The sequence below is a fragment of the Chaetodon trifascialis genome, chromosome 17 (genome assembly GCF_039877785.1).
Source record: "Chaetodon trifascialis isolate fChaTrf1 chromosome 17, fChaTrf1.hap1, whole genome shotgun sequence".
Lineage (NCBI taxonomy): Eukaryota > Metazoa > Chordata > Actinopteri > Chaetodontiformes > Chaetodontidae > Chaetodon > Chaetodon trifascialis.
In genome coordinates this window covers 2,014,256-2,039,035 of record NC_092072.1, presented here as the reverse complement: position 1 = coordinate 2,039,035, position 24,780 = coordinate 2,014,256, and the positions used below count along the sequence as shown (strand labels likewise).

Genomic DNA, 24,780 nt, shown 5'->3' with positions numbered 1-24,780 from the left:
ATTACTGATCACAACTGTAAAGTTACGGTCAATGAAATCTTATATTCTACATCTAAATTCTCTATTTGTTGCTGCTCATATCTCCCCTCACCGTTTAAAACTTTGGAAAATGTGTGTTGTGAATGTAACATTAACGTCTGTCCGCAGCTTTATGTAGTTTTGTCATTATTTTGACCTTATTTTATATTCTTAAATCCACATTCTTAAACAAAAAGCCGAACGTTTCGTCTGGATCTGAGCACAAACAAAAACGCTGTTAGAGCTCATTTAACTTTAAACCTTTCGTGACATTTTGATGTTCTTTTTATTTTTTTGTGTTTGTGACTGAAGCCCTGAAGCTGTCCAACAGAAACTCGCTTCAAAAAAGCTGTTTGGAAAAAGAGGAGGGGGAAACAGACGCTCCTCTTCCTCCTGGAGGGGAACTCATTGCACAGACGACAGCTGAAGCAGACCAGTCGTGCCTTAATCTCAAAAATATGGAGAAGTTGCTGTTGTTGCTTCTCTTGTGTCGCGTTTCATCTCCAGGTAAGATCACCTGTAAAATCCTTTCTTTAAGCTCTTTGCGTTTTGCTGTGTCACACTCATTGCGTTCACTTTCGCCCCCCACCAGGGACGGACTGACCCTCTGAGCGACAGTCGGCCACTTTCTTTAAAAAAAATATTGGTCTGACCGGCCGATACAGACAGTTGATCAGGCCAATCACACCGCTAAACACCCTTTCGCTTTGGTCCTGGACTGCTTTCAAAACACTTTTAATGAGGAAAGCAGCCCACCCCCTTGGTAAATCTGACATTGATAAAACGTCAGTAACATGTTTTTGGTAATGCTCTATGGCCAGGTGAGTTTGTAATACCTGTATACGCAGGTATTTTAAGTCATTGTGTGTGCAGCCCTCTGCCTCATTCATGTGTCATCGTCCCTCTTGAGGTTTCAGTTTCTAAGCTGCTATTTTTATCCTGAAGATTGACTAATTATTAAATCTCTCTCTTTCTCTCTTAAACACACACAGAGTTCAAAGTTCATTCAGGAGCTCAGCTAACATTCATACTTTTGGACTGGGTCACTTCACAGTTTATTGCGTTTACTCTTGGAAGAGTTAACGTCTGATCCATCATTTCTCATCTCTATTCTTTCTTTTTTCTTCCTCCCTGAAACACATGAGTGCACCCAATAGGATGAATTCTGCTTAAAGATCCATTACTGTGATGGAGTGGTGGAGTGTACTTTTTGTAGTGTTAATAAAGTATTTATTGTGTCCACTCTCACTGATTCCTGTTAACTCTTTGCATGGCTTAAAAGAGCTGCACATTTGATATACACATTCAGGAGACCGAAAAGACCGAAAAGGTGTGCGTTATCAAATGTGGTGGGCCAGTCTGGTCCAAAATGCCAGGGCCGATTTTTTTGTCCCAGTCCAACCCTGCCCCCCACCCAACAGACATGTCCGCCTCGCGCTGCGAAATGTTGTGGTCGTGGGTAAAGAACAGCAAAGTATTGTGTAACAACACCATGTAATGTGAACCAGTGTAAATGAATGTGGCTGGGCATCATCCCAAACTAAGAAGGTGTCCGTCACATCAACGCAGAAGCTCCATGTGGGTGTATGCATGTCTACAAAAGTATAGAAACGAATGTAAGACAAGACATGGGAGGACTTTGCTGTTGGACATCTGTATGTCTGAGCTCACTGAAGGAAGTCCCACTCTGGCTGTTTCTGCTGCACCGTGTCGTCAGTGTCATTTCTCTCCACAGTGCATAAGTCATATTTATGATGTGTGATGATGATGATTTGATTCAGTTCAGTTTTATTTACATAGCACCAAATCACCACAGAGGTTGTCTCAGGCCACTTTCCACATACAGCTTGTAGAGACCAAACTCTTTATCTACAGAGACCAAACAATTTCCTCATGAGGAAGCACTTTGCGATGAAAAACTCCCTTTTAACAAGCGACTGGGCGGCCACCTGCCTCGACCGGTCGGGTGAGAAAGAGAAAGAAACAGAAAGAAGGAATCAGACAGTAAAGAACTGATCTTCATTGTTTCTGGTGCTGACGTGGGGAGTTTAAGATATCTGTGTTATTGCTGGAAATGTCATATCATGAAGTGACTCTTCTATGTTCACATTTATGTGATGATGACCAGCACAGGAGCAGCCGAGTCAGTCTGAGGAAAGAAAACGAATATAATGGAAACAGACGGCTGTTGATCATTTTATCCATGTGCATTAAGTACAAGTTCTGCCTGTCACTCTATTGATGATTTAGCTAAGTTCAGTTCAGTTTTGTTTCTATAGCACCAAATCCCCAGAGAAGCTGTCTCAGCACACTTTCCACATAGAGCCTGTACCAAACTCTTTATCTGCAGAGACCAAACAATTTCCTCATGAGTCATGAGGCGTAGCCAGGATTTTTCAGCAGGGTGGACTTTTGGCAAGTACTGTGGGCCACTATATGTTACTTTTTTCTTTTTATTCAGATATGAGAGTATGAGAGAGTATGTGCATGAGATTGTGGTGAGCGTTATCATAACTCTCAACAGCTTGTTGACACCTGGGAAAATGTCCAGCAGACAGCTGTCCATCACCTCTACCAGGGACGTAAACTCATTCCCTAACGCAACTTTCCTTTCAAGTTCATGCCGGGCACTTCTGATTGGGTAGGCCAGCTATCAATCATAGTGGCACTGGCCCACACTGGCCCTTATGTGGCTTCACCACTGGTGGCAAGGAAAAAGTCCCTTTTAACAGACAGAAACCTCAGTCAGAACCAGGCTCTGGGTGGGTGAGAGACAGACAGAGAGAGACAGACAGACAGAGAGAGAGAGAGAGAGACATAGAGAGACAGAAAGAGAGAGAGAGACAGAGACAGACAGACAGAGAGACAGACAGAGAGAGACAGACAGACAGACAGACAGACAGACAGACAGACAGACAGACAGACAGACAGACAGACAGACAGACAGACAGACATGCAGTCACGGTAGCATTGACAGTGGATGTAATAATAATGGAAGTATGACCAATAGTGTGATGTGTGTGTTTTCATACTGAATGTGTGAACCTCGTTTGTCCTGCAGTGCAACACTCGCTGAAGTATTTCGTCACCGGATCTTCTGCAGTCCACAACGTTCCAGAGTTCATGGGAGCTGCAGAGGTTGACGGGATTGTGATGGGTTACTGCGACACCGACAGAAAGATCGTAGAGCCAAAGCAGGAGTTGGTGGAAAGATTCTTTGAAATGAATCCTGATCAGTTGGAGTGGCACAGTGGAGAGTGCTTTGATGCTCAGCCAAACTTTTTCAGAATTGTGATTAACAGTTTGAAGCAGCTCTTCAACCAAAGTGGAGGTACAGTATGTACTACGTTATTTATACTCAGTAACTGTGATTGAATGAGTTGATGATTGTCACTAGAATGTGGGACTGATCCAAGGCTACAGGTGTTGCACAGGTGTGTCTTATTTTTTTCTTTAAGTCTTTATTGGAAAGCACCAGTGAAGAGATGTCTGTGACTGGCACCTTAAACCCTAAACCATGGGCTGACCACGTTAGTGTGACTTTGTGTGTAAAACAGTTTGATGTGCACAGAATGCAGGAAGACAAAACCACTCTGGTTTTCTGCATCTGGGAATGCACAGAACAATATCTACCATCGTAACAAAGATGGAAGATAGAAACTGGGTTTCATCACCATCTTTCACTGGAGATTTCATCTGTACATCATCAGTAATCACAGTCTCTGTTTGTGTTTGTCAGGTGTCCATGTTTTACAGAGGGTAAGTGGCTGTGGGTGTGATGAGGAAACCGGAGAGATTCAAAGTTTCTATCAGTATGGTTATGATGGAGAAGACTTCCTATCATTCGACCTGAAGACGCTGACATGGATCGCTTTGAAACCAGAGGCTCGCCCCATCAAACGGAGATGGGACACTAAGGAAGCTGAAATTGAACACGCTGCGGTGCTCCTCAGACACACTTGTCCTGATTTGCTGAAGAGGCATGTGGTCTTTTTCAAAAGTCTTCTGGAGAGAAAAGGTAGAATCACCTGATGTCAGTTCATGGACACAATAATGTTCATAGAACCTGCTCAGACTCAACTGCTGTTGTTTTAACACTCCAGTCAGCCTGACATTACCTTCTTATTGATCATTTTCTTTGGCAATAAGATTTGATTTAGTCCTAACTGGGGATGTAACAAAACCTCATGGTACGATAATACCTCGATATAAGGTCCACAATACGATATTTATTGAAATATTAAAGAAATAAAATGCCCTTTATTAATAGATTGTTTGCATATGACGTCATGTCACTCTTTTGTTGTGGCATGAACTGCAGATAGTGGGCAGGAAGGGATTTTCTGCATAAGAAGCACAATAACACACTCACAATGCCAATGTTTTGTGTCAGAACAGAGTGTGTAGTTGTTTCAACTATGCTGCACACAACAGTACACTGGAATAATGCAGCTGATATGTACACAGTGTCCACAGTCCATCCATGATAACTACAGGAAGCAGGTGGCACTGGGTTCGAATGTGTTACTCCATGCACACATTCGATGCCTGTTAGACCAGAAATCAAATAAATAAGTGAAAAAGTAAAAGGACAGTTTTGTGTTAACAGCAAAATGTACTCAAAGAATGAGAAGTAAATGCAGTGAGGAACGCACAGACTTGTACATCGTGGAAACAAAACAACTGCATCACAAGCACATGACACAACACAGGACAGCCAACCCCTCAGGTTAAGACTCAGCAGACCACCAACATCTTAAAGACAAGGGACACTCATTTTAGGACAGTAATGGACATGTTTTGACCAGACGACACATGATGGAGTGAGAGGAGTGAAGAAGTCAGTCATGTCAAACTGGAAAGACCATCACTCAACAGAGCAGGTGGTCTTCAGCACCACTCATCAGCCAGTTATATTGCATATCCAATGACAATAACCCAGACAGCTTAACACCCATTCACACCATGACTCATGACCATAACGACTCACATGTTTACCGGGTGGGTCAGCCACTCACATAACACCCACATATCACCTCTAAAAGTCAAAGGAACATCTTCAATCTCTTTTTCGTTGTTGGCACATTCATCCGTCACTTTCTTGTTAAATTTGTTTTGTGCCCTCTGCTGTTTAAACAGAAACAACACAAATTTTGACAAGAGGAGATTTAGAGAGAGTGATTTAGTTTTAACCAATCACAGATTGACAGTTTTGGTGCTTTAACGTTGTTTTCCATCAGAGCTGAGGCTGATAGTCAGAGCACAGTCAGCATGAGTTCTCTCTCTCTGCAGAGCGTCCCTCAGTGTCTCTCCTCCAGAAGACTCCCTCCTCTCCAGTCAGCTGCCACGCTTCAGGTTTCTTCCCTGACAGAGCCACACTCATCTGGAGGAAAGATGGAGAGGAGATTCATGAGGACGTGGAGCTCGGAGAGATCCTCCCCAACCACGACGGAACCTTCCAGACGAGCGCTGACCTGAACGTTTCATCAGTCCCACCTGAAGACTGGAGGAGGTACGACTGTGTGTTTCATCTCTCTGGTGTGGAGGACGACATGGTCACCAAACTGGACAAAGCAGCCATCAGGACCAACTGGGGTGAGACTGGGATCAGTATTATTTGTCCATTAAAGCAGACCTGGATTGTATCTACAGAGGTTATGAACAAAAGCTTTTGTTGTCATTTGAAATGTGGACGAGTTGTGAGGACGTGAACTCTTGGCTCTGGTTTTCAAATCTTCATCCTGAACATCAGCTAACAGGATAAGTTTGCAGCTTGTGTCTGATTTTCATCCTTTTGGACATCATTTCTATCCGTTATGATGACACTGAGCTCGTACCTGTTGCTACTTACCTGTTGCTCCTCAGCCATGCCCCACACCTGCTCATCTGCACACCTGGCCTTGATTAGACTCACCAGGAAGGTATTTAAGCAGTTCTGGCACTTTTTCCTGTTGTCAGATTGTCTGCACATCAGGCCAGACTCTTCAGCGTTCCTTGCCTGTTTGATCTCAGGTATTCAAGCTCACCTGTTGCCGATTACTCTGTTTGTCAAGTTGTGTCTGTGGGTGTGCAGCTCTCACGACCTCGCTGGTATTAAAAAGCTTGTTCCTCTTCTGAGAGTCATTTTGGAATCTATCAGTGATTTCGTCGTTTGATCGTCGTTCGAGCCGCTCTCATGGCAGTAAGTCCGGCGGAGTCTGCTCCCAGCTTGGCTCGGTACATTGGTGCCCCAGTAATCCCAGTAGTAAACGAGCACATTCTTTTCGTCCAGAGGTCGAGTCAAAGTGTCAATGTTGTGTTTTGGTTCCAGTTTCTCCCCCAGAGTTTCCTGTTATTATTGTTGTTGGAGTTGTTATAGGACTGCTGCTGCTGATACTCTTCATCACTGGACTCTTCATGTGGAGGAGGAACAATAACGGTGAGTGAAGCCATTTTTCCTCCACTGTTGGATTTCACATGCAGTTTCATGTTGAGGACAACATGTCAAATTGAAGACAGATTTATTGTGAAAGGATGAAAGTCTTGAAAAGTGTGAGCTGGCTGATGTTCAGTAACTTTACTGCCAGAAGAACACAGTAAAGGTCCTGAACAGATGTGCTGTATACAGGATAGAAGTTAGAGGAAGAAAACATGCAAACATGTTTTCTTTTGTGTCCTTTCAGAAATTCTGATTGAACTTTTAATACTGTGATCTCTCATCTGTGTTTCAGGATTTCAGGTTTGCAGAGCTGCAAACAGTAAGTTTTTCTTTATGAAAAAATATTTATTTTATTGTTTTATTATTCTGAATCTAATGTGTCTGGTTTTATTTTGTTGTGAACACTAGTGATCCATCAACCATTTATTTAAAATCTTTAAAATGTAATTGAAGAATTACAGATTCAGTTATTTCACTTGATTTTCTGCTTCTAGCTTTAGACACTTCACCTCAGCTGTCAGCGATATCATTGGACAGAATTTCAAGTCCTGACCAATGTGAGTACGTCCTTGTTTCAACTACACTGTGCACACAACCGTCCGATTTTCATCCTGTATTTGACGTTCAGCTGATGTCTATAATCCACAAAGACAGTCCATCCATGATAACTACAGGAAGCAGATGGCACTGGGCTCTATTGTGTTACTCCATGCACACATTCGATGCCTGTTAGACCAGAAATCAATAGAGGAGCAGCACCAATATGACAATGTAAAAATACTCTTATTATAAGTGAGTGAAAGTGTTAACAGCAGAATGTCCTCAAAGAATCAGAAGTAAAAGTACTCATTCTGAGTGTATGCAGTCCAATGCAGTCAGGAACGCACACAGTGGAAACATTGTGGAAACAAAACAACCACTTCATACTGTAAGCACATGGCACAACACAGGAGAGCAACCCCTCAGGTTAAGACTCAGCAGACTCACATGATGGCTGGGTTGATCAACCACTCACATGATATCCATTCACACCATGACTCACGTGACCCTAACGACTCACAGATGGCTGGATCAAAGAACAGTACCTGAGTTAATGTTTTACGTTACTTTTCACCACTGACAGAAACAGATAAATCACTGACATCCTGAACTTTAATAATGTCCAATATGAAGTCTAATAAGTACATGATCAGTTATTGATCTTGATTTATTAATCTGTCTCGACAGACTGCAGTGGGAATTAGAAGAGGACTCCACTGACGTTACTGTGGCATCAAAACTGTTTTTTTGTTGTTTTGTTTTTTAGTTGAACTTGATGCTAATTTGTAAAAGACATATTTTCATGTGAAGTTGTCACATTGTGAACTTCTGTTTGACGTTTCTACCTTTAAATGCACTAATGAAGACTCTGCACTAAACCTCAGTATAGACAAACATGGATTTATTCTGTTTTCAGCTGCTGTTGCACTTTATTCATTTTCATGTTTTTTAGGTTCGGGTCGTATCTGAAATGCATGTTTGGCCATGTATTACTCACGTTGTGGGGACATAAATCTCTTTACTCTTCAGGGACTCACCTTCCTTATGAGGACAAAACACAAGTCCCATAATGTAAATCATGAAATTTTAGGGTGAAGACTTGGGTTAAGGTGAGGGGTTTTTGGTTATAGGTTTCCAGGAAATGAATGTAAGCTGAGCTTTAACACTGATATGATTTACACTTACCTTCCACGAGCTAATAAAAGAGTGATGGAACCTGAACTGATGTTTGTTCATTTTTGAGTTCAGTCATTTTGTGATCTGTGAGGTTTGTTCAGATATTCTCACTGTGATGTGAAAGATGTCGTTTATAGAGGAAGTAATAGAAACACAGCTTGTGCACGCTGATAGAGGCCTCTTTGAAGTACACTCAGGTGTTTTAATGCATTTTATATTTTATTAAGTTCTGTATCAGATCAAATGTTTTGCAGGAAATGGAGCGAAACCCCTTTAAATCATCTCAGGTGTGTTTACATAAAGTGTCCTCTTAAAGCTGTTTTTCCAGTTTGAAACTGGATCCTGGTCCAGAGTTAAAGTCCTCGTCAGCCTCTGGAGCAGACATGTAGAGCCAGGCCGGTCCAGACCAGCACTGATGCTCCTCTGCTTCACTGATCTTTGACACAATTAGACTGTGTGTCACAAAGCGGCTCCCGTAGGCCGTGACACACACGGACATGGCCACAGTGCATGACGGTAAATTCAGGTAAATTTAGTATTCAGTGCCATAAAGCAGCGGCGGGTCTAGAATTTTTTTTTCTGGGGGGGGCAAGCTAGGGGCACAGACTGTGGCAGGGCGGCACGCTGAAATGACATTTTTTTTAAATGCCCCACAGTCTTAGATCATAAGAAATGGTAGGCTGAGGTATTAATAATAGAACTATTTTATTTACCCTGCAGCATCCAGCATTTAGAAATCTTATCTGACTGAGAAAAATGTTTTTTGTTTGTTTGAGTGGGTTGAGTATACTGGTGTATAACCTAGTAGTAGTAGTAGTAGTAGTAGTAGTAGTTTCAGCAAGATAAACGCTTGTGTTTCATACTAAGCCTACCTCTTTGTTACCTTACAGAGACAGAAACAATCAGTTTAGTTTAGTTATGAACAGCTTTATTTCAACTCTAACAACATGTTAGAAAACCATGCAGAACACATATACACTTAAACAAATCCGTCTCACTATACACACATTTTTAGACCATGCATAATACATGACTTTCATTTATAATACACAGTGTAGAAGTCAGTGATCCTGAATTCAATAACGATCTTGTGAACAAAAGCTGGGTCTCCTCTTGGAGTAAAGCACTAGACTTGATCAGCATTGATAAATTATTTGTATAAGTTTTCTGAAAGCTTAAAGCAAAAGAGATCAAATGCCCAGCTGGTGGGATGGTGTGTGGTATGAAGCGGGGGGGGGGGGGGGGGGGGGGGCTCTTCACTGTCACTGCAGCCTCCTGATGGTTCACATGTTGGTGATCCCACTGATCACTAGGGGAAGTGTCTGATCGCACAAAGAAATATTCAATTATTGCATCAAGAAGTTATTTAAACACACACTGTTCTTCTTCAGTTGCCTACGGTTTTCCATTATGACTTAAATATTTAGCCCACCTGCAGAATGCTGAATTGCCCATGATGAGCCCTCAACCTCATCATTGTGCAAAGTTCCTGGGAAAAGTTGTATCAGTTACTCAAAATGTTAATACAAGTGTAACATCAACTGAACTTTTTATACTTACTCAAATGTGATCAATTTTAAGACATCCTGCTGCCTTTCTCGACACTGTGGATGGATGGATGGATGGATGGATGGATGGATGGATGGATGGATGGATGGATAGATAGATAGATAGATAGATAGATAGATAGATAGATAGATAGATAGATAGATAGATAGATAGATAGATAGATAGATAGATAGATAGATAGATAGATAGCAGTCATGCAGTGCCTGATACCTTGATCTCTGTTGTCTGCAGCCTTTATTTTCTTTACCTTAAAACAGGTCTCAGTGTTTTGAGTCACTGTCTGCCCCTGAAGAAATCGTGCATATTGTCTGGTTAGAAATAATATTAAGTCAGAAAATCACTTTCCTTAAACTGAAACACACAGGATAGGTATCACATGCAATTTATCATCCTCTAATGATGTTACAGAAACCCCAAGCTGTACATTTGCACAGTGTATGAAATAAATCTTTTTGGAGACTAAAAACAAGCTAACGCTAAATACTCTAGAAACGCCTCCACACTTGTATTTTATGAAGCACCTTGTAACTTTTGTTTGAAAGGTGACAGACGCACACACACACACACACACACACACACACACACACACACACACACACACACACACACACACACACACACACACACACACACAGTGTGTTTTTAGTGCATTAGTCTATCTTGGGGTTGCTGTGACGTTTGTGTTTTTCCACCTTTACCGGCGCAGGCTAATGTTTCCCATTGACTTCAATTCATTATGCTAAGCTAGCGCGCTGTGCCAACTCTAGATACGACTTACTTATCAACTTAATTTAAACATTTGTAAATCGTTTAACACTGCACATTATGAGCGACTGTTTACTTACCCTTGTTTTCTCCTCATGAAGCGAAACAGTGCGAGCTGAGTGCAAGTCTGAGGTGCAGAGCAGAGGGTCGTGGCATCCCGCATGTTTTTGAACGTCGACTCGGACAAACTGATTGGCAGCTCCGGTGGGGGTTTCCAGGCAGGATGGCCAATCATATTCCAGGGCTAGCCGCTGTCACCCCCAGCCACCCCGGTGGTCACGCCTCTGTGGAGGGGGGCTCATTGTACAGACGGCGAACAGCTGAAACAGACCAGTCGTGCCTTAATCTGAAAAACATGGAGAAGTTGCTGTTGTTGCTTCTCTTGTGTCGCGTTTCATCTCCAGGTAAGATCACATGTTAAATGTGTTCTGGGAGCTCTTTGCGTTTTGCTGTATCACACTCATTGCTTTCGCTTTCGCCCCCACTTGATCTTTATGAGGCCATTTTAGCATCGGGTTGGACGCCCTTTGCCTCACAAAGTGTCTTCTGTCTCTTCTGTCTCTTCTGTCTTCTGGCATCAGTTCAACACTGTGCTGGAAACAGACGTGTCCGCCTCGCGCTGCTGCTCCTCCAGCTGCGCACCCATGATGCCAAGCTGTGGCTCCTCCAGCCTTAAAGGGGCTGTTCGGGTTCACATCTGGTGACTGTGGAGGCCGTTCAGTGAACTCATGTCATGTTCAGGATGATCTGAGCGACATGGTGTCACACAGAAACATGAGCCTGCCTCATGTTTGCATGTTAAACTGACAGAGAGCAGAAAACACCTTTCAATGCGCATATTCAGCACCATGGACAGAGGGCGGGGTCTGGTTATCTTCAGTGTTTACACCACCCAGGAAAGAAAGAAAGGCTGTGGAACACATGGTTAGTTCCTGTAGGTGTTCAGGCGGTAAGAACAGCAAAACTGAAGGTCAAAACAGGAGAATGTATTGTAGTGTCAAAGTCTGAAGGCTGATGTGATGTTTGCATTCATAGTTGACCAGAACAAACACTGAGAATCACACTGTCAGAAATCATGCAGGAACCAATAACTTCACTCATATTCATGTCATGAGTTTTGCCTTATTCTACTCTATTCTTACCCACATGTTCATGTTTTATCGTGGGGTTTCATGTATTGTGCTCACTTGCTGCATGTGGTTTCTTTCTATCTTTTCTAAATAGAGTTTATTATTATTATTATTAGTAGTAGTAGTAGTAGTAGTAGTAGTAGTAGTATTAGTATTATATTCAGTGACAGCAGACTGTGGACCTGAGATTTATCCTATGAACCGCTCAGTAAGCAGGTGAACCAGCTGTCAGAGCTACTGATCAGGTGAAGCTTCAGCAAACTGAACTCCTCATGTAATGTGCATAATGTGTAATGTGCAGAGGACACAGTTCTACCCTCATCAAACTGCATCAGAATCAGAAATCAGAAAAAGCTTTAATGCCAAGTACGATTTTACGCATACGAGGAATTTGCTTTGGTGAAGTTGGTGCATGACACATCTATTAAAAAGAAGCTATTAAAAAAGTTAAAAAAAATATAACAATAAGTAAAAAATATGACAATATACACAAGTCTGGGTTTTGTTTTTTGTTTTTGTTTTTTTTTTGGCAGCTGTCGGTGATTTTTAGCTCTTTGTGTGGCACAAACTTTAGCAGATTAGAGGAGAAAGACATTAGCTCTGTCTTACCTTCTGCTGCTGTGTGCTGCTATTTGTCTGGTCCATCAGTGTGGAGCATCTGGGACTTCAGCACATCGTCTTGACCATGTCTGTATGCTGAAATGCATCGTGTTGCTGGCACATGATTGCCTTGTTTGCCCTGCAGTGAAACACTCGCTGAGGTATTTCTTCGCTGGATCTACTGAAGTCCACAACGTTCCAGAGTTCGTGGGAGCTGCCGAGGTTGACGGGATTGTGATGGGTTACTGCGACACCGACAGAAAGATCGTAGAGCCAAAGCAGGAGTTGGTGAAAATATTTTTTGAAATGGATCCTGATCAGTTGGAGTGGTACAATGGAGAGTGTTTTGAGAATCAGCCGAACTTTTTCAAAGCTACGATTTACACTTTGATGCAGCTCTTCAACCAAAGTGGAGGTACAGTATGTACTACGTTATATTTAATGTTTTCCTTTATACTGTAACTGTGATTCAGTGAATCGGTGATGGTCACAGTCTCCGTCTCTGTCAGGTGTCCATGTTTTACAGAGGATGGATGGCTGTGAGTGGGACGATGAGACTGGAGAGATTCATGGTTTCATGCTGTATGGTTATGATGGAGAAGACCTCCTGTCATTCGACCTGAAGAAGCTGACATGGATCCCTCTGAAACCAGAGGCTGTCCCCATCAAACGGAGATGGGACGCTGAGACAACTAGAACAACATACGTTGAGGTGTTCCTCACTCGGCTTTGTCCTGAGTGGCTGAAGAAGTATGTGGCCTTCGGCAAGAGCCTTCTGGAGAGAACAGGTAGAATCACATGACCTGCTGTGCTTTCATGGACACAATAATGTTCATATAACCTGCTCAGACTCAACTGCCATCGTTTAAACACTCCAGTCAGTGTGATTTGATTTAGTCCTAACCAATCAGACATGACTTTCCATCAGAGCTGAGGCTGATAGTCAGAGCACAGTCAGCATGAGTTCTCTCTCTCTGCAGAGCGTCCCTCAGTGTCTCTCCTCCAGAAGACTCCCTCCTCTCCAGTCAGCTGCCACGCTTCAGGTTTCTACCCTGACAGAGCCACACTCATCTGGAGGAAAGATGGAGAGGAGCTTCATGAGGACGTGGAGCTCGGAGAGATCCTCCCCAACCACGACGGAACCTTCCAGACGAGCGCTGACCTGAACGTTTCATCAGTCCCACCTGAAGACTGGAGGAGGTACGACTGTGTGTTTCATCTCTCTGGTGTGGAGGACAACATCGTCACCAAACTGGACGAAGCAGAGATCAGGACCAACTGGGGTGAGACATGCATCAGTATTTGTTTGTCCACCTTTGGAACAGGATTAATCCAGTTTACAGCTTGGCCATCGTTTTGATCAGAATGATAACGCTGTGCTCATCAAAGTCTTTGATAATATAACAAGTTCTGAGTGCTGAGCTTTCTGTAGCAGAGCAAATCAAAGCGTTACAGGAAACAAAAACTACTGTTTAAGTGACTGAAGGTCACAAATCACAGAATTCTGGGCCCGGCAAACCAAACAAACCAAAGATTGATAAAGAGGTTGGGCAATAATTGGTCTTCGTGATCTGATGTCACAGTGAGGGGAGTTGTGAGAAGTTGGAGGTGTGCAGCCTGCAGCTCTTCATCCATCAGCATCATCATCCTTTTTTCCATAACTGTCTGTAAAACTGATCTGCTGGCAAATAATGTGTATTCAGGTGTGAATGTTCTGTTTTGGTTCCAGGTTCTTCCTCAAAGTTTGCTGTTGGTGCAGGTGTTGGTGTCGTTGCAGGACTGCTGCTGCCGACACTCTTCGTCGCTGGACTCTTCATCTGGAGAAGGAACAATAACGGTGAGTGAAGCCGTTTTCATGAGAGCCCTGAAAGACAAGTGAGACAAAAAATCTGTTGATCCGAAGTCTCCATGCTCTCCGAACAGAAGGTACATAGAGGAACAGGATGTTTTTCACTCGCTAGCAAACAGGCTAAGAGCTAACGTCAGTATGGCTAATGCTGGCACCAGATTAGCACAGAATAAAATACATTTTAGTCAAAATAAAGACATGACAGTAGTTTTACTTAACTTTCTAACACAATGTGCAGTATGTTCCTTGTCTGTAGAGTTCATGGAGAACTGGTGCACTCTTGTGGCCAAATTGAGTATTACAACTATAAACACCACAAAAATCATCCTGACAAAACATTTTTGGAAAACAACTGCAAAAGATCAGATCAGAAATCTGAAATTTATGAGGAATTTCTTCAAAATATGCAGTGTTTTAATACTGTAATCTCTCATCTGTGTTTCAGGATTCAAACCTGCAACCAGTAAGTTTTCCTTTATGAAGAATAAAATATATGAATGTTACTACAAATCATCAACATGAGGTGTCATTTTGTTATGAGCAAGTAATCAATCGTTCATGTCCACTCCTGTCTGTCATATCTAATTCTATAATTTAAATTTGAGACCCGTCATCATCATCATCATCATCATCATGATCATCATCATCGTCATCATCATCAGACCAACCTCAAGCAGCTGAGGGATCACAGTGAGTTCGTCATCGTTTCAGGCTCCAACCTTCATTCGTCTCTATTACAGATCCAAGTCCTGCTTTTAAACTCCTGCTCAAGTGAAAGTACGTGTTATCAGCAGAATGTACTCAAAGAATCAAAGTAAAAGTACACGTTCTGAAGGAAAATGTCCAGTGAGTGATGACATATTACAGGTGAAGCTCGTTTTTACTGCATTCTATACATTAATTGGGCTTGATGCTAATTTGTTGAAGACATTTCTGATCAGAACGTGCTGACATTTAATTTTGAGACGTGACGTCATACAAGCTGTCAGAACATCACAGGTTCAGCCAAATGAAGCTGCTCTCCAGCTGTTTCCACTTCCTGTGAAGTCAGTCGCAGTCAGAGTGCCGAGAGAAGGTGGGTGGACAGATCGTACTAAATGTTGTACAACGTCCATATTCTTTGTATTGATTCGAATGGCCAGGATGACTTTTATCTAATAGTTTATATCTAACAACAGCAACAGAAAAAGTTTACGTAACAGCACACATAGTTGAACCTGGACGAGGACTAGAGGTGTGACCCCAAACCAGTCCATCGTAGTTTAGAATCATGCAGCACCATGAGTGTCTTTTACACCCACTTCATTTCTCCTGCTTTTCGGCGGATTATCGGGAAAGAGACGAGAATGCATCACTGTTGTGATTTTTTTGGTAGGTTTTGTTTGTTTGTTTGTTTGGTTTGATTCTGATTCTGGGAACACACAATAGACCTGTCCCTGATGACCTGAGAGCTCTGGATGCTTCATATGGGGTTAATAAATCTAGAATATATTTTGGTCCTAGACCATTTAATGCTTTGTAGACCAACAGTAAGATTTTAAAGTCTATTCTTTGACTCACAGGAAACCAGTGTAGTGATCTGAGGACTGGTGTGATATGGTCCAATTTTCTGGAGTTTGTAAGGACTCGTGCAGCATTTTGAATCAGCTGTAGTTGCCTAATTGTTTTTTTTTTTTTTGTTTAGGCCAGTAAGGACTCCATTGCAATAGTCCAACCTACTGAAGATGAATGCATGAACAAGTTTTTCCATGTCTTCTTTGGACAGACATCCCTTGATTCTGGTTACATTTTTCAGGAGGTAGTAGGCTGATTTGGTAATGAGCTTTAAATGGTTGTTAAAATTCAGGTCCAAATCAATAATTACACCAAGATTTCTGGCTTTATCTGTTGTTGTCAGTGACATGGAGTTAAGGTGAGCACTGACCTTTGACCTTTCATTTTTGGGGCCAAATACAATCACTTCTGTCTTATCTGCATTAAGCTGAAGAAAATTCTGGCACATCCACTCATTGATTTGATGAATACACTCACTCAGTGAAAGTAAGGGACTGTAGTCATGTGATGACACAGAAATATAAAGTTGTGTATCATCTGCGTAAGTATGATAAGAAATATTATGATGCTCCATAATCTGAGCTAGGGGCAACATGTAGATATTGAAAAGAAGTGGTCTGAGAATGGACCCTTGTGGCCCCCCACACATCATCTCTTTTCCTTCAGACACATGCTCACCAATTGACACAAAGTAGTCTCTATCTTGTAAATAGGATTTGAACCAGTCTAGTACAGGGTCAGTAGGTCCCACCCACTTTTCCAGTCTGTCAAGAAGTCTGTCCTGATCAACCGTGTCAAAGGCAGCACTGACATCTAATAATACTAAGACTGAGGTTTTGGAAGCATCATTATTCAGATGTATGTTGTTTAAAACTTTGATAAGTACAGTCTCAGTGCTGTGGTGTGGATGAAATCCAGATTGAAATGCATTAAAAAGATTGTTCTGCATCATGAAAGCATGCGCTTGTTGAAAAACAACCCTTATGGTCAGTGCCTGCAGAGTCACGGCTCTGTGTCAGCTGGTTGAATGCTGGGTCACTTTGGAAAGTCAGAGGGAAGTTCGAATGTGAGGAATGTATTTCTGTGGAAAACATGTGGTCACTGCTGCCTGTGACTGACTTCTCCTGACTTTACCTTTCACTCAGGTGTGTCCCCTCATTGTGGCTCCAGTAACAATATTTTTAACTCATCACCGTCCGTTTGTTTGTGCATTATTGGATGTGTTTTTGAGTGCTTCTGTACAATTTCCACAAGAAGACTCTGCACTGAACCCCAGTTGTAAACCCGAGAAGAATGGCTGACCTGTCTGTATGATGTCATGTTTTTATCTTCTCTTTTCAGCTGCTGTTACATTTTTTTAGAACCTGTTCTTATGTGAAATACATGCACTTTACGTCTGTGTGTGTGTGAAGCTGAGCTTTGCATCCCTCCTGTTAACACACATAGGATTTACACTTTAAACTAATAAAAGAGTGATGGCGCCCAAACTGATGTTTCCTGTTCATCTGTTAATGTTTCTTTAGACCTTCTCAATGTGGCGTGAAAGATGTCGTTTACAGAAGAAATCATAAAACACAGGGCTGATGGGAAACTGTAATCAAAGTATTTGCTTCAGCCTACTTCATTAAGTTGTTTGTGAAAATTAGTCTCAATAAATACTTCATGCTGGCAACAGACGGACAGGACAAGGACAGGTCCTCTGGACATGCTCATTTCAAGTCCTCAGTTTGTAACAATTCTCCCTACTCATAAGAAAACCTAAAGGGAAAGGCTACTACGCTTGAACGGGGTCTGGGGGCATTTCTGAAGGGGGTCTCCATCCACCAACTCTGATGATGGGTTTGCCAAGCCCCTGCCTTTTATTTTCATTTATTGCACTGGGTATCTGACGTTTGACACTTGAACATAACTTGCATTTTCTGATCATATTGTGCATTTCTTGTCTCAGAAATGTCCTCTGGTGAGAGCAGCGATGCACGCGAATAATCAGCGACAGGTTGATGGAGCGTCCGTGATCTTCTGCATGGTGAGAGTGGAGCTCTGTGCAGGAAGCAGACGTTAAAGTCAAGACTACAAACTGCAGATCCTGCTGCCATGTCTGTGTTTTGATGAGCAGCTGTTCTGAAGCAGTTGACTGAAAATTGTGTTTGTTTGTGTCTGCGTTACTTGAAAGTGGTGTGGCTGCTCATGGTTGGGAATCGCTGGCAGCTCTGAACATCGAAGAACTTCTTTCCTGTGAAATCAAGATGTGTGACATAGAAGCTTTCCGCAAGCACAACTGCTATATCTATTATTTCTTTATTTCTTTTTTTAATTATATTTAGAACTTTAAACTCTAAACTGATATCCAAACACCCAAAATGGTTTGAATGTGTAAGTGACCGTGTGAAGGACCATGTCATATGAAAACAGAGCTAACTGATCACAAAGTGAAAGTGAGCTGTGAGAGCAGAGAGCAAAGTTAATCTGAGCTGTGAGGGAAAAGTTACTCAACCAGAAAGACAAGAGAAAACAAGTTTCTACGAACTTCCGAGCATGAGGACGACAGCTGGAACTAGAGGGAAATATCCACCGTCCTAACTGTGCTTATCATCACTAAAGAACATTAAAGTGGCCTGTTTGATGCAGCCAATCCTGCTGCTTGAAGGACAAATAACAAATAAAATGACTGTATGTGAAACGCGGACCTGTCTTCCTGGTATGCGGATGCTGCACAGTAGATGTAGAGATACTGATCAAACGGGCTGAAGTTTATTCCGCCTCTGATATTTGACTGTTTTCTCACCTGTCTCACGACGACGTGACGTGACGTGTGTGACGTGATCGTGAGATAAGACGCGCTGTGATTGGTCGGTGTCAGAAGCGTATTCTTTCCAGTCATTTGATCGAGACGCGACAAAAGTTTATGACAGTGTGATCGTTAGATCTGATCCCGGCATAATCACAGAAAGATGGAGAAGTTACTGATGTTGCTGCTCTTGAGTCGCGTTTCATCTCCAGGTAAGATCACATGTTAAGTCTTTACTTTGTATTTTGGCTTAATCTCACTCAGTTAACTTACTTTCGCCTCCACTTGATCAAACGACGCCGGTCCTTTTGGGACTTTTTTAGTTGGACCGTCTTTGCCTCACAAAGTGTCTTCTGTCTCTTCTGTCTCTTCTGTCTTCTGGCATCAGTTCAACACTGTGCTGGAAACAGACGTGTCCGCCTCGCGCTGCTGCTCCTCCAGCTGCGCGCCCATGATGCCAAGCTGTGGCTCCTCCAGCCTTAAAGGGGCTGTTCGGGTTCACATCTGGTGACTGTGGAGGCCGTTCAGTGAGCTCATGTCATGTTCAGGATGATCTGAGCGACATGGTGTCACACAGAAACATGAGACTGCCTTATGTTTGAACGTTAAACTGACAGAGAGCAGAAAACAACTTTCATCGCGTCTACTTTGGCGCATATTCAGCACCATGGACAGAGGGCGGGGTCTGGTTATCTTCAGTGTTTAAACCCCCCAGGAAATAAAGAAAGGTCCAGTGTAAATGAATGTGGCTGGGCATCATCCCAAACTAAGAAGGTGTCCGTCACGTCAACACAGAAGCTCCATGTGGGTGTATGCATGTCTACAAAAGTATAGAAACGAATGTAAGACAAGACATGGGAGGACTTTGCTGTTGGACATCTGTATGTCTGAGCTCACTGAAGGAAGTCCCACTCTGGCTGTTTCTGCTGCACCGTGTCGTCAGTGTCATTTCTCTCCACAGTGCATAAGTCATATTTATGATGTGTGATGATGATTTGATTCAGTTCAGTTTTATTTACATAGCACCAAATCACCACAGAGGTTGTCTCAGGCCACTTTCCACATACAGCTTGTAGAGACCAAACTCTTTATCTACAGAGACCAAACAATTTCCTCATGAGGAAGCACTTGATGAAAAACTCCCTTTTAACAAGCGACTGGGCGGCCACCTGCCTCAACCGGTCGGGTGAGAAAGAGAAAGAAACAGAAAGAAGGAATCAGACAGTAAAGAACTGATCTTCATTGTTTCTGGTGCTGACGTGGGGAGTTTAAGATATCTGTGTTATTGCTGGAAATGTCATATCATTAAGTGACTCTTCTATGTTCACATTTATGTGATGATGACCAGCACAGGAGCAGCCGAGTCAGTCTGAGGAAAGAAAATGAATATAATGGAAACAGACGGCTGTTGATCATTTTATCCATGTGCATTAAGTACAAGTTCTGCCTGTCACTCTATTGATGATTTAGCTAAGTTCAGTTCAGTTTTGTTTCTATAGCACCAAATCACCAGAGAAGCTGTCTCAGCACACTTTCCACATAGAGCCTGTACCAAACTCTTTATCTGCAGAGACCAAACAATTTCCTCATGAGTCATGAGGCGTAGCCAGGATTTTTCAGCAGGGTGGACTTTTGCCAAGTAGTGTGGGCCACTATTTTTTACTTTTTTTCTTTCTTTTTTTTTATGATATAGGCATTAGTGATTTCATCTCAGATCAGACAATTAATGGCAAACAGTCATGGGCCACATTGATAAATAGATTATTCATCACCATGGAGAAGAGAACCATATAAAGTAGCCTGAGCTAAATATGAGCAAAAACACGTAGGCCAGACTAAAGTTGCAGGCCATCGCGAGCACTTTATAAACATGTAACAACAACAAAAAAAAAAAAAAAAAAAAAAAGTCAGAGAGCCTGAACCCTAGGGATGGGAATTGATAAGAATTTAACGATTCTGATTCCATTATTGATTTTGCTTATCAATCCGATTCCTTGTCGATTCTCTTATCGATTCTCATTGAGTGAAGAAATAAAAGAGTACAAATGGGTTTGTTTGCATTAACTGTCTTTTATATTTTCATTGCTGCACAGAAAATATAACATATACAGTATGCACAAATGATGAGTGACGTAACGTCAGAACAAACCTAAAAAGTAGGTGAGCTACTTCTCAGGGTAGGAATGAATGAAGCAGAACTTCACTGGTTAAAATAACAACATGCAACTCTGACAGAACAAATTTCTGATTTTCATTTGAACAGATACGCCAGATAAAATGCAAAAAATTAACCTACCGAAATTCAGGGGCATCTGCAGTGTCAAAAAGGTGCAAACCTTTCACCACAAATCTAGTGACTGTTCTGTGACATTCCCTTATCCTCATCTCGGTCATTTTACTTTTATTCCCTGCCTCAGTAAAAGGAGTGGATAGAGGTGCGCGAGACCTGCCGGTGCCCGCTGCAGCCTCTGAGCCAGCCTGACTATGGCAGTCATCGTCATCTAAATTTGATTGAAGGACATAGAGATGATTCATTCAGAGAGAGAGAGAGAGAGAGAGAGAGAGAGAGAGAGACAGACAGACAGACAGACAGACAGACAGACAGACAGACAGACAGACAGACAGACAGACAGACAGAAATGTAGTCACGGTAGCATTGACAGTGGATGTAATAATAATGGAAGTATGACCAATAGTGTGATGTGTGTGTTTTCAAACTGAATGTGTGAACCTCGTTTGTCCTGCAGTGCAACACTCCTTGAAGTATTTCTTCACCGGATCTTCTGAAGTCCAGAACGTTCCAGAGTTCATGGCAGCTGGAGAGCTCAGTGGGATTGTGATGGGTTACTACGACACCGACAGAAAGATCATAGAGCTAAAGCAGGAGTTGGTGAAAATATTTTTTGAAATGAATCCTGATCTGTGGGAGTGGCACAGTGGAGACGATTTTAAGGCTCTGCCGAACATTTTCAAAGCTTTCATTCACAGTTTGATGCAGCTCTTCAACCAAAGTGGAGGTACAGTATGTACTACGTTATATTTAATGTTTTACTTTCTACTCAGTAACTGTGATTGAGTGAACTAGTGATGGTCACTAGAATGTGGGACTGATCCAAGGCTGCAGGTGTTGCACAGGTTTATTTATTTATTTATTGGAAAGCACCAGTGAAGAGATGTCTGTGACTGGCACCTTAAACCCTAAACCATGGGCTGACCACGTTAGTGTGACTTTGTGTGTAAAACAGTTTGATGTGCACAGAATGCAAGAAGACAAAACCACTCTGGTTTTCTGCATCTGGGAATGCACAGAACAATATCTACCATCGTAACAAAGATGGAAGATAGAAACTGGGTTTCATCACCATCTTTCACTGGAGATTTCATCTGTACATCATCAGTAATCACAGTCTCTGTTTGTGTTTGTCAGGTGTCCATGTTTTACAGTGGATAACTGCCTGTGGGTGGGATGAGGAAACCGGAGAGATTCATGGTTTTAGTCAGTATGGTTATGATGGAGAAGACTTCCTATCATTCGACCAGAAGACGCTGACATGGATCGCTCTGAAACCAGAGGCTGTCCCCATCAAACAGAGATGGGATGCTGAGACAGCTCACAATGAATACACTGAGAGGTTCCTAAGCCAGATTTGTCCTGATTTGCTGAAGACATATGTGGTCTTTTTCAAAAGTCTTCTGGAGAGAAAAGGTAGAATCACCTGATGTCAGTTCATGGACACAATAACTTGTTCAGTCTCAACTGCAGACATTTTAACAGCAATGTCAGCCTGACATTACCATCTTTTTTTAAACTTTCTTTGTGGCAATACTAATCTACTAATCACTAGGGATGTAACAATGCCAAAAACCCAGAAAATGGACTTGAAAAAATGCCCTTTATTAATAGATTGTTTGCAGATGATGTTACGTCACTCTTTTGTGACTGCATGAACTGCAGATGGAGGGCGGGAAGGGATTTTCTGCATAAGAAGCACGATAACACACTCACAATGCCAATGTTTTGTGTCATTTACAGGACAGAGTGCATCCTTGTTTCAACTATGTTGTGCACACAGCAGGACACTGGAATAATGCAGTTTATGTGTATAATCCACAAAGACAGTCCATCCATGATAACTACAGGAAGCAGGTGGCACTGGGTTCGATTGTGTTACTCCATGCACACATTCGATGCCTGTTAGACCAGAAATCAATAGAGGAACAGCACCAATGTAAAAATACTCCTTAAATAAATGAAAAAGTAAAAGGACAGTTTTGTGTTAACAGCAAAATGTACTCAAGGAATGAGAAGTAAATGCAGTGAGGAACGCACAGACTTGTACATCGTGGAAACAAAACAACTGCATCACAAGCACATGACACAACACAGGACAGCCAACCCCTCAGGTTAAGACTCAGCAGACCACCAACATCTTAAAGACAAGGGACACTCATTTTAGGACAGTAATGGACATGTTTTGACCAGACGACACATGATGGAGTGAGAGGAGTGAAGAAGTCAGTCATGTCAAACTGGAAAGACCATCACTCAACAGAGCAGGTGGTCTTCAGCACCACTCATCAGCCAGTTATATTGCATATCCAATGACAATAACCCAGACAGCTTAACACCCATTCACACCATGACTCATGACCATAACGACTCACATGTTTACCGGGTGGGTCAGCCACTCACATAACACCCACATATCACCTCTAAAAGTCAAAGGAACATCTTCAATCTCTTCTTCGTTGTTGGCACATTCATCTGTCACTTTCTCGTTAAATTTATTTTGTGCCCTCTGCTGTTCAAACAGAAACAACACAAATTTTGACAAGAGGAGATTTAGAGAGAGTGATTTAGTTTTAACCAATCACAGATTGACAGTTTTGGTGCTGTAACGTTGTTTTCCATCAGAGCTGAGGCTGATAGTCAGAGCACAGTCAGCATGAGTTCTCTCTCTCTGCAGAGCGTCCCTCAGTGTCTCTCCTCCAGAAGACTCCCTCCTCTCCAGTCAGCTGCCACGCTTCAGGTTTCTACCCTGACAGAGCCACACTCATCTGGAGGAAAGATGGAGAGGAGATTCATGAGGACGTGGAGCTCGGAGAGATCCTCCCCAACCACGACGGAACCTTCCAGACGAGCGCTGACCTGAGCGTTTCATCAGTCCCACCTGAAGACTGGAGGAGGTACGACTGTGTGTTTCATCTCTCTGGTGTGGAGGACGACATCGTCACCAAACTGGACAAAGCAGCCATCAGGACCAACTGGGGTGAGACTGAGATCAGTATTATTTGTCCATTAAAGCAGACCTGGATTGTATCTACAGAGGTTATGAACAAAAGCTTTTGTTGTCATTTGAAATGTGGACGAGTTGTGAGGACGTGAACTCTTGGCTCTGGTTTTCAAATCTTCATCCTGAACATCAGCTAACAGGATAAGTTTGCAGCTTGTGTCTGATTTTCATCCTTTTGGACATCATTTCTATCCGTTATGATGACACTGAGCTCGTACCTGTTGCTACTTACCTGTTGCTCCTCAGCCATGCCCCACACCTGCTCATCTGCACACCTGGCCTTGATTAGACTCACCAGGAAGGTATTTAAGCAGTTCTGGCACTTTTTCCTGTTGTCAGATTGTCTGCACATCAGGCCAGACTCTTCAGCGTTCCTTGCCTGTTTGATCTCAGGTATTCAAGCTCACCTGTTGCCGATTACTCTGTTTGTCAAGTTGTGTCTGTGGGTGTGCAGCTCTCCGACCTCGACGGTATTAAAAAGCTTGTTCCTCCTCTGAGAATCATTTTGGAATCTATCAGTGATTTCGTCGTTTGATCGTCGTTCGAGCCGCTCTCATGGCAGTAAGTCCGGCGGAGTCTGCTCCCAGCTTGGCTCGGTACATTGGTGCCCCAGTAATCCCAGTAGTAAACGAGCACATTCCTCAGCGGGGCATTGGTTTCTCACCGACTGTCTGCGATTTCAACAGTAACTCTGTCTGAGCGGCACATTGATACCCCGGTTGTCCATTTCCCCATATTCCCCGTAAATGGGCCGGTGCTGCAGTTGCGTCCTCCACCAGCCCGTTACAGACGTCGGTGTTAAAGGAAAGCAGAACGACTGTTCACACTGAAATGCATTCTGTTTCTCACTGACTGTCTTCTTCACACAATCTGCTCCATATTGTGAAATACTAAAGTGGAGTCTATGAGCTGAACACATTCATCTCCGTCCAGAGGTCGAGTCAAAGTGTCAATGTTGTGTTTTGGTTCCAGTTTCTCCCCCAGAGTTTCCTGTTATTATTGTTGTTGGAGTTGTTATAGGACTGCTGCTGCTGATACTCTTCATCACTGGACTCTTCATGTGGAGGAGGAACAATAAC

General features: G+C 42.6%; 3 protein-coding genes across 7 annotated transcripts; all 3 read left to right on the top strand.

The window, feature by feature from the left end:
* The first annotated feature begins 431 nt into the window (after positions 1 to 431).
* On the top strand, positions 432 to 8,195 carry LOC139345869 (major histocompatibility complex class I-related gene protein-like). Its single transcript, XM_070984734.1, has 8 exons — positions 432 to 525; positions 3,080 to 3,349; positions 3,758 to 4,036; positions 5,311 to 5,613; positions 6,329 to 6,436; positions 6,729 to 6,755; positions 6,931 to 6,993; positions 7,664 to 8,195. The coding sequence occupies exons 1-8, from the start codon at positions 477 to 479 to the stop codon at positions 7,678 to 7,680; spliced, it is 1,116 nt and encodes a 371-aa protein (XP_070840835.1). The 5' UTR covers positions 432 to 476; the 3' UTR covers positions 7,681 to 8,195.
* Positions 8,196 to 10,754: 2,559 nt separating this feature from the next.
* On the top strand, positions 10,755 to 18,302 carry LOC139345870 (major histocompatibility complex class I-related gene protein-like). 5 transcript variants are annotated; one of them, XM_070984736.1, is made up of 6 exons: positions 10,755 to 10,890; positions 12,362 to 12,631; positions 12,726 to 13,004; positions 13,197 to 13,499; positions 13,946 to 14,053; positions 14,511 to 17,102. In XM_070984736.1, exons 1-6 carry the CDS (start codon positions 10,842 to 10,844, stop codon positions 14,585 to 14,587), a joined length of 1,086 nt encoding a protein of 361 aa, XP_070840837.1. In that variant the 5' UTR covers positions 10,755 to 10,841; the 3' UTR covers positions 14,588 to 17,102. The 5 variants fall into 5 exon arrangements, with proteins under 5 accessions (XP_070840837.1, XP_070840836.1, XP_070840840.1 ...); XM_070984735.1 differs by having other exon boundaries at positions 13,946 to 14,057; positions 14,671 to 17,102; XM_070984739.1 differs by having other exon boundaries at positions 10,773 to 10,890; positions 13,946 to 14,057; positions 15,750 to 17,102.
* A 268-nt stretch (positions 18,303 to 18,570) lies between these two features.
* On the top strand, positions 18,571 to 24,236 carry LOC139346079 (major histocompatibility complex class I-related gene protein-like). The gene is made up of 5 exons (XM_070984980.1): positions 18,571 to 18,619; positions 21,155 to 21,424; positions 21,835 to 22,113; positions 23,375 to 23,724; positions 24,156 to 24,236. Exons 1-5 carry the CDS (start codon positions 18,571 to 18,573, stop codon positions 24,234 to 24,236), a joined length of 1,029 nt encoding a protein of 342 aa, XP_070841081.1.
* The last annotated feature ends 544 nt before the right edge of the window (positions 24,237 to 24,780 follow it).